The sequence below is a fragment of the Mandrillus leucophaeus genome, unplaced genomic scaffold (genome assembly GCF_000951045.1).
Source record: "Mandrillus leucophaeus isolate KB7577 unplaced genomic scaffold, Mleu.le_1.0 Scaffold289, whole genome shotgun sequence".
Lineage (NCBI taxonomy): Eukaryota > Metazoa > Chordata > Mammalia > Primates > Cercopithecidae > Mandrillus > Mandrillus leucophaeus.
In genome coordinates, this window is record NW_012103020.1 from 423,253 (window position 1) to 437,528 (window position 14,276).

At 46.3% G+C, this 14,276-nt stretch overlaps 1 protein-coding gene across 1 annotated transcript in view; it reads left to right on the forward strand.

Annotated features, from left to right (window-relative positions):
• The first annotated feature begins 7,070 nt into the window (after positions 1-7,070).
• Positions 7,071-14,276, forward strand: part of MAML3 (mastermind-like 3 (Drosophila)) — a 437,914-nt gene continuing 430,708 nt past the window's right edge. Inside the window, exon 1 of the mRNA XM_011985628.1 lies at positions 7,071-7,779. Coding sequence (XP_011841018.1) covers positions 7,312-7,779 — 468 coding nt within the window. The 5' untranslated portion in view covers positions 7,071-7,311. The remainder of the gene's footprint in view (positions 7,780-14,276) is intronic.

Below are 14,276 nucleotides of genomic sequence, written 5' to 3' on the forward strand. Positions count from 1 at the left end.
TAACAAACGTGAGCCCCTTCCCCACCTGACAGACAGCAGAGTGCAGCTGGGGTGAGGGGACCTAAGAGGCTGGCTCTACTCTGCCTCTCTTCCACCTCTGCACCTCTCCAAGTCAATTTATAGAATACTCCAAACCCAGAGACACAGCATTTTGAAATATAAATCATATCATACCATGATTTTCTTATATTGCATCCAAACAGTTTCTATAGGATGGCAGTGCAGTGCTGCTCTCCTCGGGGGCTATTGCCTGGCACTGGCCACACACAAGTCCCTTTCTGCTTCTGTAACTTTGGTAAATTGTGTACTACTATTCCCTCTTTCATTTACTTGTCCCCCACATACAGTTACAGAGCTCTGTCATGGACAGCCCTGTGTTGGGTCCCAAGACCAATAAAACACAAGTGAGACACAGAGAGGTAAATAAACAGTTACAATAGAGTGTGATAATATAAGTGCCAAGACAGAAAAATGCCCACGATTCTCAGAGCACTGAGAGGGTGGCTAGCTCAGAATGGGGGCTGAGGGAAGCATGGCCAGAGACAGCTTTCTACAAAAATGACTCCTCAGCTATAAGCCCTCTGCAGCAACAAACTTCTGTTAAAATGAGATCTGGGTAAAACACAGTAATTTTATTTTATTTTATTTTTTTGAGACGGAGTCTCATTCTGTCACCCAGGTTGGAGTGCAGTGGCGCCATCTCGGCTCACTGCAACCTCCACCTCCCAGGTTCAAGCGATTCTCCTGCCTCAGCCTCCCGAGTAGCTGGGATTACAGGCGTGCATCACCATGACTGGCTAATTTTTATATTTTTAGTAGAGACGGGGTTGCACCATGTTGGCCAGGCTGGTCTGGAACTCCTGACCTCAAGTGATCTGCCTACCTCAGCCTCCCAAGATGCTGAGATTACAGGCGTGAGCCATCGCCCCCAGCCAAAACACAGTACTTTTAGTTTTGCAAAAAGGTAGAATCTTAAAATGAGAAGGAACCTTAGGAACTTGGTTACATATTTCTTCCATAGCTGGGTTCCAATTTGGGCTCTGCCATTTTTAAGCTGTGTGGTTTGGGGAAAGTTTCTTATGTTTTCTGTGCCTCAGTTTCTACATCAGTAAAATAGAGGTTAACAGTAGAACCTGGAATAGAGAAAGTTTTCAATGACTGTTGGCCATCAGAATTAATTCTTTCTAAGGTTAACAGTTTAGCTGATTATAGGCCTTCAATAAATTTAAAAACTCATAAATATTTTCTTTCAGAAGCCTTCAACGTCGTATATGAAAGCCAGACATTGTTCAAGTCAGATGCCTTATTATATTAAATTATTTAACCTTGAGAGTAGAAATATATATGAAACAGAATGAAAGACTTTTAAAAAATTTCTCTGCCATGGACTTTAGATAACCTTTCCCCTAATAACCATGAAACCATTATATACATACTAAAATACACGAATAGGAAAGTAAACCCTATTAATTCATACTCCTCTCAAAATTTATGAAATGGTCTAGGACTTAGTAAACCCCTTCTTAATAAAAAATGAGAATTAACAACGTACACAGAATCTTGCGAGAGGTATTTAAATACTTAAGGAAGCAAACTTTTGAAACACCCGTAGTTCATGAGGCATGTCACCTATATACAATTGGTTCACTAGGTAAAAGGAGATCATTAAAATAGCTCCAAGAGGCCAGTTTTGTTAGGCTAGACAGAATACATGCTTCAAATGTAATGAAAATCTATAGCTTTAAAAATATTACATAATCTAGATTTTCAGTTAAATAAGGCCGACCTTTTCTCCTAATAAGGAGGTTTTATTACATAGGGATAGATATTAATATAACATACTCAAAGCGCTAATGCTGAAAAAGGCTAGTCAAATTCTCCCTTTTGGGATTTTGCCTTTGTGTTGCTACTTCCTCAGTATTTAAAGGTCAGAATTCACACACCCAGCTGAGGTTAGGAAGGCCCAGGAGATCTGGACTAGTGATTCTGGTAGAGCAGATGGCAAGGGCCGTGTGGTCGTTGACTCAGGCTACGTGCCCAGGCAATTGTTGTAAATTTAAGTGGATTTAGAACTGCCTTCAGTTTTCACTCTCTCCTACACCACAGAGCTTTCTAGAGTGTGTTCTATTCTGTGGGACATAACAGGATTTTGGCAATGTTAGATTAAACAAAGTTAAACATGCTTTGCTTCAAGATTTCTTGTGACCTTCAATGTGGTAATAACTCTTTGGAGAGATGCAGTACAGAACATCTCCTAAAGTTACTTAGCTCAGAAGCCTTTCTCGTAAAGCATCTTATGGAACAAAGTTTTTCAGACACACTTCTGAAAACGCTGTAATAATACATCCATTACATTGCCAAAGTAAACAGTGTAAATCAGCTTAAATCCTTTTAATGGCAGCCACTGTCCCAAGGATATAGTCTAAACTGGATGGCCTTGAACAATCCAGGTCCTGCTTGTCTCCCCAGCCTCCATTTCATTTCTCATCACACCCTTTCACACTCACAATCCTATGAGAAGGAACTACTGGTGGATTTTTTTGGAGATGGATTCTTAACTCCTCCAAGCATGCACTCTTTTGCTTGTTCCTACATCCGCTCTGTGTTAGATCCATTATGGCACATACTGCCCTGATTCTAGCTGGCCGTCATTGAGGTTGGGACTGTGTTCTATACACTGTTATTATGCTGTTCACCCGGTGCCTACCACAGTGTGTGGCACACAGAAGGCCATAAATATATTCATGGAATTATTGAAATGATACCTACCGCTAGACAGCTGAGGGCACAGTAATTTAGGCTGCTGGTAATTTAGGAGTGCCTGGGCCCCACTTTGGAAAGATATAAAGGTTTGGTTTCTCCTATGTGGGCAGCAGAGGGTTCCTATTCTTCCTTAGCCACAAGATACTCTTTGATGAAAGCAGATCTATTGATCCATAGTGAGAGGGAAGCAGAGATGGCATATAGACTGGAATTTCCACACAAAGTTCTCTTTCTTGTCACTGGGACACTAGGCTCTATCAGGTGAATATAGGAAGATGACACAGACTTGGCGTAAAGGAAATGGAACCTGGTTGAACTCCTCAGAACTGCCAACTTTGGCTCAGAGCCAGGACCGCAGGATAACCTGGTGTAGGTACTTATTCATCAGGCCCATCTTTCCTTGGCATCCAGAGAGATATCATCACAGTTGGGGATGCAGTCATAGTAATTTCTTTCTCATCATTGCTATGGCATCTCAATTTTTTTTTTTTTTTTTTTTGTCATTCAAGAACAATAGCATTGATGCTGTGTCTACCACTTTCATCCTGAAGTTTTGCCTTGTAGCAGGCTCACAGAAAAGACAAAGATGGTCACGCTATCAGTGTTGCACAGTGAGAAGGGACTAAAATTGCTTCTCCAGAACTTGGATTTCTCTATGACTTTCAAAGGGTTCTTTAGGATGGTGACCAACAAAGCTGGCAACCTTGCAGGACCATATCATGAGATCCAGAAATAGCCAGCATCAAGGTCTCTGTTGCTTCTAAGGTCACTGGAGTAGATTAACATCTCTAATTCAAGGTGACTGGCATATGTTGTTCAAGACGCAAGCCTTGTTTGCTTCTTGCTTCTTTCTTCTAATCTTCCTGCACAATGAGAATGGGGTTTCTGATCTCTGGTATATCACAGTAGAGTCCTGCACAGGTCGGTTTCTCAAAGATTCTTCCCCTCTGGCCATCACACAGTTTCCCAGTTCTTTCTTTCCTCACATCTGGGGCTTGGAGCTTGTGGCTGCCACTCCCATCTTGGAGAGATAAAAGACGGGTGCCCGTGTGTGCGCTTATTTCTGTGTACACATGTAACAGTTTTTCTTTTGGCTATAGCCCATTCATGCACTGAAATCAGGCAGCAAAGTATACTATGGTTGTGCAAGAAGGGCTCCATTTGTCATTGGGGAACTCTGCGGTAAAACCACAAGTGTGCTGTCCCATCTGCTGGTTCCCCAAAGGGAAGGATGCAAATTCTTGTGTCTTTTTGGTTTCCCTTCATGGTAGGAGAGGTAAACAGCTTGATGGGAATACATGATGCTGCTATGGTTGTCATTTTTTCCCCAGAATGAGAAACTCTCAATGAATAATGAAATTCTGAGTCACAGGAAAAAGCTAAAATGAGAACCCAACTCTCAAACACTAAAGACCCAGTGCTTAAGACTCTCAAATTTGTTGCCTCTGTACATAAAGCTGCAGTCTTGTATGGGTGATGGAGGCAAGTGGAGTAGGAGAAGGGATAACAATTAAACTACAGTGTGGCCGGGCGTGGTGGCTCACTCCTGTAATCCCAACACTTTGGGAGGCCAAGGCAGGCAGATCATCTGAGGTCCGGTGTTCGAGACCAGCCTGGCCAACATGGTGAAACCCCGTCTCTATGAAAACTACAAAAATTAGTTAGGTGTGGTGGCGTGCACCTGTAATCCCAGCTACTCAGGAGGCTGAGCCAGGAGAATCACTGGAACCCGGGAGGTAGACGCTGCAGTGAGCCAAGATGGTGCCACTGCACTTCAGCCTAGGCAACAGAGCAACAAGACACCGTCTAAAAAAAAAAAAAAAAGAATTAAACTACAGTGAAGAGGGAGCAAAGCGAATGCAGAGTCATAGCTTCCCCTCTGTGGCGAAGCCATGTGTTTCCTGAGTTATAGAGATATTATTTAGTGAATATGTGAAAAAGACAAAGGCCACTTTGCTACCTCTTTTTTAAATTTCTTGTAATTCTCTACATATTTTCAGAATCTGAATGGACTCATTTGCTACAGACTTAGTCCAGTTAAATTTTCTGAGACTTGAAGAGGGGCGGTTTGATACAGAAATTTGTATATTAACTAAACAGCCTTCAGAAAAAGTATGACAACTTCAATGAAATATACACTCTCTTAAGTTGGTTTTACTACTTGGAGGTAGCCTCACATCATATTAAATATTTCGCTGCCCATTTTACCATATCCAGTGAATATTAAAAATATTGTTCACTATATAGACCTGATTAATTGAAGAAAAATATAGCCTCTTATCGTTGACATTATGAGGTTAGAAATAGCATCCTATGCTAATCTGCAATGCCAAGAAATGAAGATGGTTTAAATCAGATCTCATGACTAATGCATAAGATCCAAAGTTCTTTTATTCCTGGCTATTTTAGACAACTGGGGTGTATTTTTACCCTAAAAACTAATTCTTAAGATTTATTGAAATAATACAAAATGATTTATAATTAACATCTCACAATCAAGATTTATAGTTTACTGATTATTCCAGAAATGATAACTTCCCCATCTTAATTTTGACAAATATGTATATGCAATGGTTTAAGTCCATATTCAAGAATATTTGATCCTTAGTTGTTGTTATTTTTGTTTTTAGATAATATCAGGAAAGATAATGTGCTTTAATAAAATGGAAAGTTTAGATTGATTTCTGCATTTGCTAGTCCATTTTAATTGTACTTATTGTGAATTCATTGAAATGGAAAGAAATATATCCAGCAATAAAGTAGGCCTGTTATTTTTGCTTGTTTTTGTTTTGGTCATGACAAACTGTGAAATGCTGTGTTTTTTCTATAGTTCTAGTCCATGAAATCTGCAATCTTTCCACTTGATTTACGAAGGACCCTTAATTACTGCTGTCATTAGCACCTAGTGTTCAAAACAGTCTGTTTAAATGTACTGTTAGTCTCACCTCCAAGTCCCTGCTTGCTTTATTTTTTTCCAAGGGTAAGTAAAACAATAATTGACTTAGTAACAACAATCATTATGTACAGTGAATTAAATAATATTACACATTTTTAAGCCTATTTCCATTTATTTAGAATTTGGTACTTGTGTGTTCAGACTGGCCTAGACTTAGAACAAGTGTCCATAAGTAGCGCTGTTACTAGCGCAGACTTATTACTTCGGTTTTAAAACCAAGTCACTCATTTGCCTTTTTCTTTCCACATGGATAGGGATGACAGACAACTGCTGTAAAGCTTCAATGTTTCTGCCTGGTCATGCACATTTCTGCAATATAATGCATAAATGTATAACAACAACTTGGGATCGCTTGATAACCTCCCTTGGAATAAGGAAACCCAACCAGGCGCGTCCCCGCGCACGCGCGCGCGCGTACACAGACACACACACACACACACTCTCACGCACACACACAGGTCAAAAGTTGATTTATTTCTGAGATCCCCCAGAATCTTTCTTCTCCCCGTTGCTGGCGACTCTGGGCTTCTCGGCAGGGCGGTAGTGTGGTTGGGGGCGTGGGAGGGGCGCGGGGCGCCGAGGCGACGGAGGCGGGAGCCGGGTGCTGGAGCGTGCCGCGCCCGCTCCTGCCGGGTGAGAGTCCGGGCCGGGTTTTGCGCCGTGTCCGCGGGCTTGTCTCACGGCCTCCAGCCGCCGCCGCTGCCGTGTTTACTGAGCTCGCGCGTCCTGATATCACTCCGCTGGCATGGAGGAGGAGGAGGAGGTGGAGGAGCGAGAGGAGGAGGAGGAGGCGGCGGCGGCGGCGGCGGCGAGCAGTTGATCATTGTGATGGTGGCAGGAGCAGCGGCGGCAGCGGCAGCCCAGCCGAGCGTTAGGTGCTGCTCTCCGCGCGGCGTTTTGCAAAGGACTTCACCGATCTACTTTTGCAGTCGCCTCGGACTGTCCATGTGTTTACTTCCCCCAGCCCGAGGATTCGATATCTAGGTTCCTGTGAAATGCAACTGAACAGCCAAAGTACTTTGAGAACACGGGGCGGCATAAACACCAAAACTTTTTTGTGGAAGGAAAATGCAATAAGCAAGCTTGCCGTTTTCCGATGCGGTGTGGAGTGAGTGTGTGTCGCGCGTGTCCGCACTGGAGGCATATGCTTGTGTGTGTACATGGGGTGTGTTTTTCGGTACGTAGGGAGAAAATGCTTGCCAACCACCGGAAATCTCCTGGAATTTATTAGAAAATAATGGATTATAAAAAGAAGGCAGGCGAGGAGCGGATCTCCCCTTGAGTTGCAACCCGATTTGCTGCTGGCTCAGTTTGTTGTGATTCTTTTTGTTGATAGGTGTCTGATGGTATTCCGATAACGTTCCCCCCTTTTCTTCCCCTCGAGCTTTTACAGTTTAAAAAAAGGAAACAAAAAACCACCCCAAAATCTCCCCCCCCTTTTTTTTCGCCCCGTCGGGATCGCCGTTTCCATCCATGTGCTTGCGTCTCCCCCGCGTTCCACTTAAACTATTTTAATCCTTGGACCCAAGGAGGAGGCTGATAGGGGGGTGGATAAAAAAAGTTCTTCCAAAATAGTGTGCCCGGGGAGCAGGATGGGGGATTTCGCAGCCCCCGCTGCTGCCGCGAATGGCAGTAGTATTTGCATCGACAGTAGCCTGAACAGCAGCCTCGGCGGGGCCGGGATCGGTGTGAATAATACTCCCAATAGTACTCCCGCTGCTCTGAGTAGCAATCACCCGGCTGCCGGTGGCTGCGGCGGCTCCGGGGGCCCCGGCGGCGGCTCGGCGGCCGTTCCCAAGCACAGCACCGTGGTGGAGCGGCTCCGCCAGCGCATCGAGGGCTGCCGGCGGCACCACGTCAACTGCGAGAACAGGTACCAGCAGGCTCAGGTGGAGCAGCTGGAGCTGGAGCGCCGGGACACCGTGAGCCTCTACCAGCGGACCCTGGAGCAGAGGGCCAAGAAATCGAGCGCCGGCACCGGCAAACAGCAGCACCCGAGCAAACCCCAGCAAGATGCGGAGGCTGCCTCGGCGGAGCAGAGGAACCACACGCTGATCATGGTGAGGGTGCACGGGCAGCGGGCTTGCGGCGCGCGTTGGGGGTTGTGGTGGTGGTGGTAGTGGGGGGCGCGTGGAGCTTCTTACATAGGGGTACAAGGGTCTGATTTGCACGGTGGGTGAGGTGGGCTGAAGCCGAAGGGTTAACGTCAACTTTTTTTAGGGAAAAAGCTGCCGTCGCCGCTACCTGTTAATCTGTCAAGGTTGTCAGATTTGGGGAGGAGGGGGCGAGAGGGGAGAAGCCAGTCACGACTGCGAGGGGCGGAGGGAGCCTAGAGGAGCGTCGAAGTGAGGTGCTGGAAAAGTTTACCCTCTTCCCTTTCTTGGATACCGATTTGAAAGAGTGAACCCCTGAGTTGAAACCTTGCTCCTCCTCTTCGCCGCTTCCCACCCTACCTCTAGCCGCGCCGCCTCTCCTCCCCAGACCCGTCCCCCTACGCCCACCCCTCTGCACATCCGCTGGGTGCGTGGAGATGTTGATGCTGTCGCAGATTCTGGGCGGGCACCAGGCCCTCAACCCCTAGGGGGAAGCAGGGAAGGAGAGCCTCTCGCCTCCTCTCCCCAGCTCACCCACTTTGGGCTGAGAAAGTCTGAGAGTTTTGTGAATGAACTTTGAAGTGGGTGAGAAACAAGCGAGGGTGGTTGCGCGCGGGGGTGCTCGCGGGAGCGCGCGCGGATGCGGGGCGCGGGTGCGCTCCGCTGGTTACTCGAGACTCGGGGCCAGCCCGGCAGGTGGAGCGGCTGGGAGGGTTAAGAGGGGAGCGGCCTGGAGGGGGCGGGAGGGGAAAGCAACACCCAAGGTTTGCGCCAAGAGGCCCCACCATACAACTTCGCTTGGGATTCTTTCCTTTTTTCCTTTTAAACTTGCTTGCACGGAGTCCTCCTCTTGGCTCCCCCCCGCCCCACTGCCCGCCAACTTTGGGGGCCTGCCTAATAAGCCCAGAGCAGTGGAAGGTAGCAGGGAGGTAAAAGAGGCTTAAATGGCTGGGTGGGCGGGTTCGAGGTAGGATGAGCAGCCAATGGCTTAACTTCTCCAGGAGGAAGGGGCAGTTCCCACCCCCCAAGCCGGAGGCTAGAATCCTTTCTCTTATCTCCCTTCTCCGGTTCTTTTGCTTTCCTTTCTGGGTGAGGGGAGGCCGGAAGCTTGGGAAAGGTGTCTGCGCCCCCTCCCCCACCGCGCCGCCCGGGTGCTGGGTGGGCCGGGCGACGGGAATCCTGGAGCGTGCCGGGGCCGCGCACCTTCGCCCGTTTCCCGTGCAGACCGCCCCGCGATCGGCGGCGCAGAGCCCGGCAGGGGCGGCCCTCCCGTCGTGCGGTTTAGAAATCGCACACGTTCCCGGTCTGTGAGTCCCCGGCGCCGGGGGTGGTGCCAGTGCTGCCACGGGCTTTCGCCGGGCGCTCGGGCCGGCGCTCGGTGACAAAGAGTCGGCTAGGGGGAGGGGAGGCGAGGCGACGCCGCAGCGCTCGCTCCCACCTCCCCCCACCCCGCACGTGAAGAGGAACAATTTGTTTATCTTGGGCCTCAAGAATCCTTCCCTCCTCCCAGTTCTCCGAGGGCGCCCAACCCCTCCTCCCTCCCCTCCCAGGTCGGCGCGATCCTGCCCAGTCCCGCCGGCAGCACCTTCCCTCCTCCTCTTCCTCCTCCCCCTCCCCTTCCTCCTCCTCCAGCCCCTCTTGCCCGCCTTCTCCCTCCCTTTTGGAACGTGGCCGTGGGGGAGGGAGCGGGAGGCGCTTTGTCCGCCTCGCGGCCCAGCTCAGCCCCCGGGGCCGCCGGGCTGGGAGGGGTGCTGCGCCCCGTGGCCCTGCCCCCTCCATCGCGGCTGTCCCCGCCCCGCCGCGCCCCCCATGCCCCCGCTCCCCTCCTCTTTCTTCCCCTGCGGCTGAGGCTGCCCGGAGCGCGAGGAAGGGGCCGTCTCGGTTGGTTTTGAGGAAGAACGACAGTCCCGGAGTCGGGGGAGGTTCTCGCTTTACAAACAGGAAGCCGAAAACCACTGACACACTGTAGCTTTTCTGATTGTAGCCGGAGGCGGGGCCGGTCCTGCATCTCGACTGTAGCTCCGGTCCCTTCTCCAACCTATTTCTCTCCCAGCCCCAGCCCCCCTCGCGCCCGTCCACGGAGGAGGAGAATCATTTTGTGAACCTGAGTCTGAGAAATTAAGAGGAACTGAAGGTTTCATTCCTGCCCACCCCGCGTCCTCTTTTCGTGTGTTTGTACACCCCACGCGCATAGGTTTCGCAGAAGTGGGCTCCTTTCGGGAGGCTCCAAAATTCCCGTGCCACAGAATCTCTCACAACCTTTGGGAATCAAGGACTGCTGTGACGTTTACCTCGCCAGCTGGGCGACCCTGGAACAAAAGCCAGTGCCGTTTCCAGTGCCGAGTCTCTGGACACGGCAAGATGAGTAGCGTTTGCGACCAGAAAGTTTTGGTGTTTGGGTTCTGTTCTCTGGTTTCCGCCCTGGGAGATGGGTGGAGGGAGGGCTCGGGTGCGCGCGCCTGGGTTGTGATACACTCGCAGGTGGAAGCAAGCCCAGCCTCCTGACCTTACTGGGAAGAAGACAGCAAACGCAAGCCGCAGCTTACTTTCGAAAATAAAAAGATAATGCTTGAATAGAGACATCAGCTGTAGATTTCATAGTGAATCCCAGTTTAGCAAATTAGCAACAGATAGACTTGAAAGATGACTGCCTGAAAACAAAATTTTCTATCAGTTTTATGACAATGATTTAGCCTGTTGATTAGACTTATGCATTAATAAATGCCAGGGCTATGTTCGGAATAGGAGTGTATTTTAGCTTCAGCTGTTACATGTGCATCTCTCACTGGTATGTGTGATGAGTGTAATGAATGTAATGTAAGCCTTAACTCTTAAACAGAGTTGCAAGTAAATTCTGTGTACCAAAAAAAAGAAAAAAGAACCCCGCATGCTCTACAAGTTATATTTCCTTTTAAAATAATTAGTTTAAAAAGTAACCTTGGCCTCTGAAATGAGAGTATTTTAGCAGTCTGTATATGAGGTAAAATCTCAAAAATAGAGATTGTAAAGAAAACGTTGCTCTTCATTTTCTTGAATTGACTGCTGGATTATAGTTGTACTCCAGCGAGGCACAGAACAATTAAATATAGTTCTCAGATTGGGCGCTCTATTTGGAAAGCCCTAAAGAAAAACAATGATCACACACAGCAAAATAATAATAAGGTGATATAAAAATAAAGATGAATAGGATTCTTTACTGTTTTATTGGTATTGTTTACCTTCTAAGGACCAGTATGTCCAAAGTACTAAATAGCGATTATCTTTCTGCCTTGCTTGGGTTAAGAAGGCAGTCTGATGAGGGCTTTGCCTCTTTTGATTTGTTTTCCTGTCTTACACATTTACAAGAGTGGGCATGAAAAACAAAAAGCAAACAAAAAGCGGAGTGGGTGAGGGGTAAAAATTTTTCCTTGGCTACAGGCTGCTGCAGAAGGGGCTGGGTTCTCACCTCACCAACCCTGTTGATAGAGTAGGTGGCGCAGGCCTGGGTTTGAAGCTGCACTACCTCAGGTATTAGGTCTGTTCTGAACATTAGTCAAATGATTCCACCCCAACCACCACCACTTTATTAACATAGAAGTTTTTTTCTTCCTCTCAAAAGACTTGGTGAAAACTATTGACTTCACCTGTCAGAGAGCCTCATTTGAAAATATATCTTTTAATTATTTGTGGTAACGAAAGGGGGCATTGTTTATTTGCTGTATTTGGAACTGAGGTCCTGGTTAAAATTTTAAGGTGAATTTCAATTGACAAGTTCATTTTCAAGCTGAGCAGGCACATCAAAAAGCATGACAGTGCACAGTTTTCAAAATTTCAAAATGCTGATAGTCTTACTTGACCTAGATAAGACCCATATTGTTTTCATGACCTCTTCACTGTATTAGCACCATCGTAACTTTCAGAGTGTGCTTAATTTATATACAGCTTACAGACTGCATAAATCTATGTGACCCCTGTTCTGAAGAGCTTATCACATAAAATTCGTAACATGCATTTGATAATAAATGCATTATTACTGAGTATTGGAGACGGCTACAGCCCGTCCAAAATGTTCCATCCATTCCTGGAATAGATTCAGGAAATGTCAACATATTAGTCCACTGCTAAATCTCCTTATACATGAATCTGGCTTCCCATTTCTTACCCTGTTGAAGGTAAATTACTGGCTCTGTATCAATTTTTTTGGCAAGCTCGTATTACCAGGCTATTTCTACATCTTCCCTATGATAACCTTTTCTTCAGCTTATCCTGTTCTGCCGCTAGCATGGGTAACAGGATAGACTTTCGGAAAGCTTTCCATTACCCAACACAGTGTGCCTTAAGTTTGTGGAAAACTTTTTGAAATTTCATTTTTTGTGTCCTTCACATGTATTTTTTTTCTTTTAATTCTCAAGAAGCATTTTTTTAAGCTCCAATACATATTTAATTGTGTTATGTTCTTTGGTTGTGGTACATTTTATTTAGTACTGGGTAGCCAGTGGTCAGAAAAGTAGAAGCAGAGTTAGTTAACCATTAATCATAATCTACAAAATGCTCTTCAAGCTGGGTTCCTTCCCGAGGAAAGCCAAGTTTTCAGGAAGCTAGTATGCTTGATACTTTCTATCCTGTCTCATTAGAATTATAAGGGCAAGCTTTAGAATCTTTTTCAGGTTTTCTGCCACCTGATAGGAGAAAAATGGTCAGTCCTGGTACATAGTTTACTGACATCTCTGGAAGAAGAAAGATGAGGAATTTAAACATTAAAATAGAGTTTTATAGAGTTATTTTCTGAATATTGCTGTGAGACTAATAGCCAACTGTTGGTAAAGAGGTTTTCCTGCCCATTTGGTTGAGATAGGAATAAGGTATTTCTCTCTCTCATGCATGCACGTGTGCGTGTGCACATGCACACACACTCACACTCACACGTTCACTCATTCACTTACCCTGGTGAGGGTGCCAGTCAAGGGATCTAGTGTAAGAACCTGTTTTGCATGTTACATAGTAATTCTTGGATACATTTGAAGTACTTGTGTGATTACTGTTCCCTGTTTGTTAAGTAACAGTCCTGTCTTATACTCTTGAGCTCAAAAGGCGAAATTCTGTTGTCTTTTTCCACATTACCCATCTTGGAGAACTGTGAAATCAATCATACATCAGACTCTTATAAAGAGGAACATACTTAAAACTCACTGTCAAGATTTTCATAGTGTCTACCTTTTAAGTCTCCCAAATAGCTTTACATTTTTCACTCTATTATTCAAAGGCTGATTATTGAGTTTTCACATCCTCTGGCTGCTTGCTTTGTTTTTCCTTCCCCCACCTGCTACCAACCTTTTGGTCTTTTCAGTGATCTTTAACACCTTTATCAAAGAGTGGGAAGAAGCAATAAGAAGAGAAAAAATTTAATTTTGGTGCTCCTGACTCTCAGAACTAATGAAACAATCGGATACAATACCATTTTGGATTTAATATGGATTTGCCTTTATTCTTCCTTAGCACAAATAATAAAGACTGAGTTTCTAATTTCATTCATTCATTCAGCAGCATTGGTACATTGTCTGTAGTGCTTCATGGAAGTTAAAATGCTAAATCACGCTCTTGCATCCATGACTTTGACAATGTATATTCTCTGTAGATTTTCAGTATTATGCTAGCCAGATTCAAGGGGATAACAATTTTTTTTTTTTTTTTTTTGAGATGGAGTCTTGCTCTGTCGTCAGGCTGGAGTGAAGTGGTGCAATCTCGGCTCACTGCAAACTCCGCCTCCTGTGTTCAGTTGATTCCCCTGCCTCAGCCTCCCCCGAGCAGATGGAACTACAGGCATGTACCACCATGCCCTGCTAATTTTTTGTATTTTAGTAGAGACGGTGTTTCACCATGTTGGCCAAGATGGTGTCGATCTCCTGACCTCGTGATCCACCCACCTCAGCCTCCCAAAGTGCTGGGATTACAGGCATGAGCCACCACACCCGGCCAAATTTTTAAAAATCAATATAGTCATTGGTGCTAATGACAGCAGTTTGAGGCTTCAGGATGTTATATCACCTTCCCATGATTTTTAAGGAAAACGTAATATGCTTTACTTTCCTGTTGTTTCAAACCAATTTGACATTGTATCTGCAAAATAAGTTAATTTGCAGATGACTGCTCCAAAATTACAGGTTCCCCCACAAATTAAATTTTTTTTTTTTTTTTTTTTTGAGACGGAGTCTTGCTCTGTCACCCAGGCTGGAGTGCAGTGGCCGCATCTCGGCTCACTGCAAGCTCCGCCTCCCGGGTTCACGCCATTCTCCTGCCTCAGCCTCCCGAGTAGCTGGGGCTACAGGCACCCGCCACCTCGCCCGGCTAGTTTTTTGTAATTTTTAGTAGAGACGGGGTTTCACCGTCTTAGCCAGGATGGTCTGGATCTCCTGACCTCGTGATCCGCCCGTCTCGGCCTCCCAAAGTGCTGGGATTACAGGCTTGAGCCACCGCGCCCGGCCACA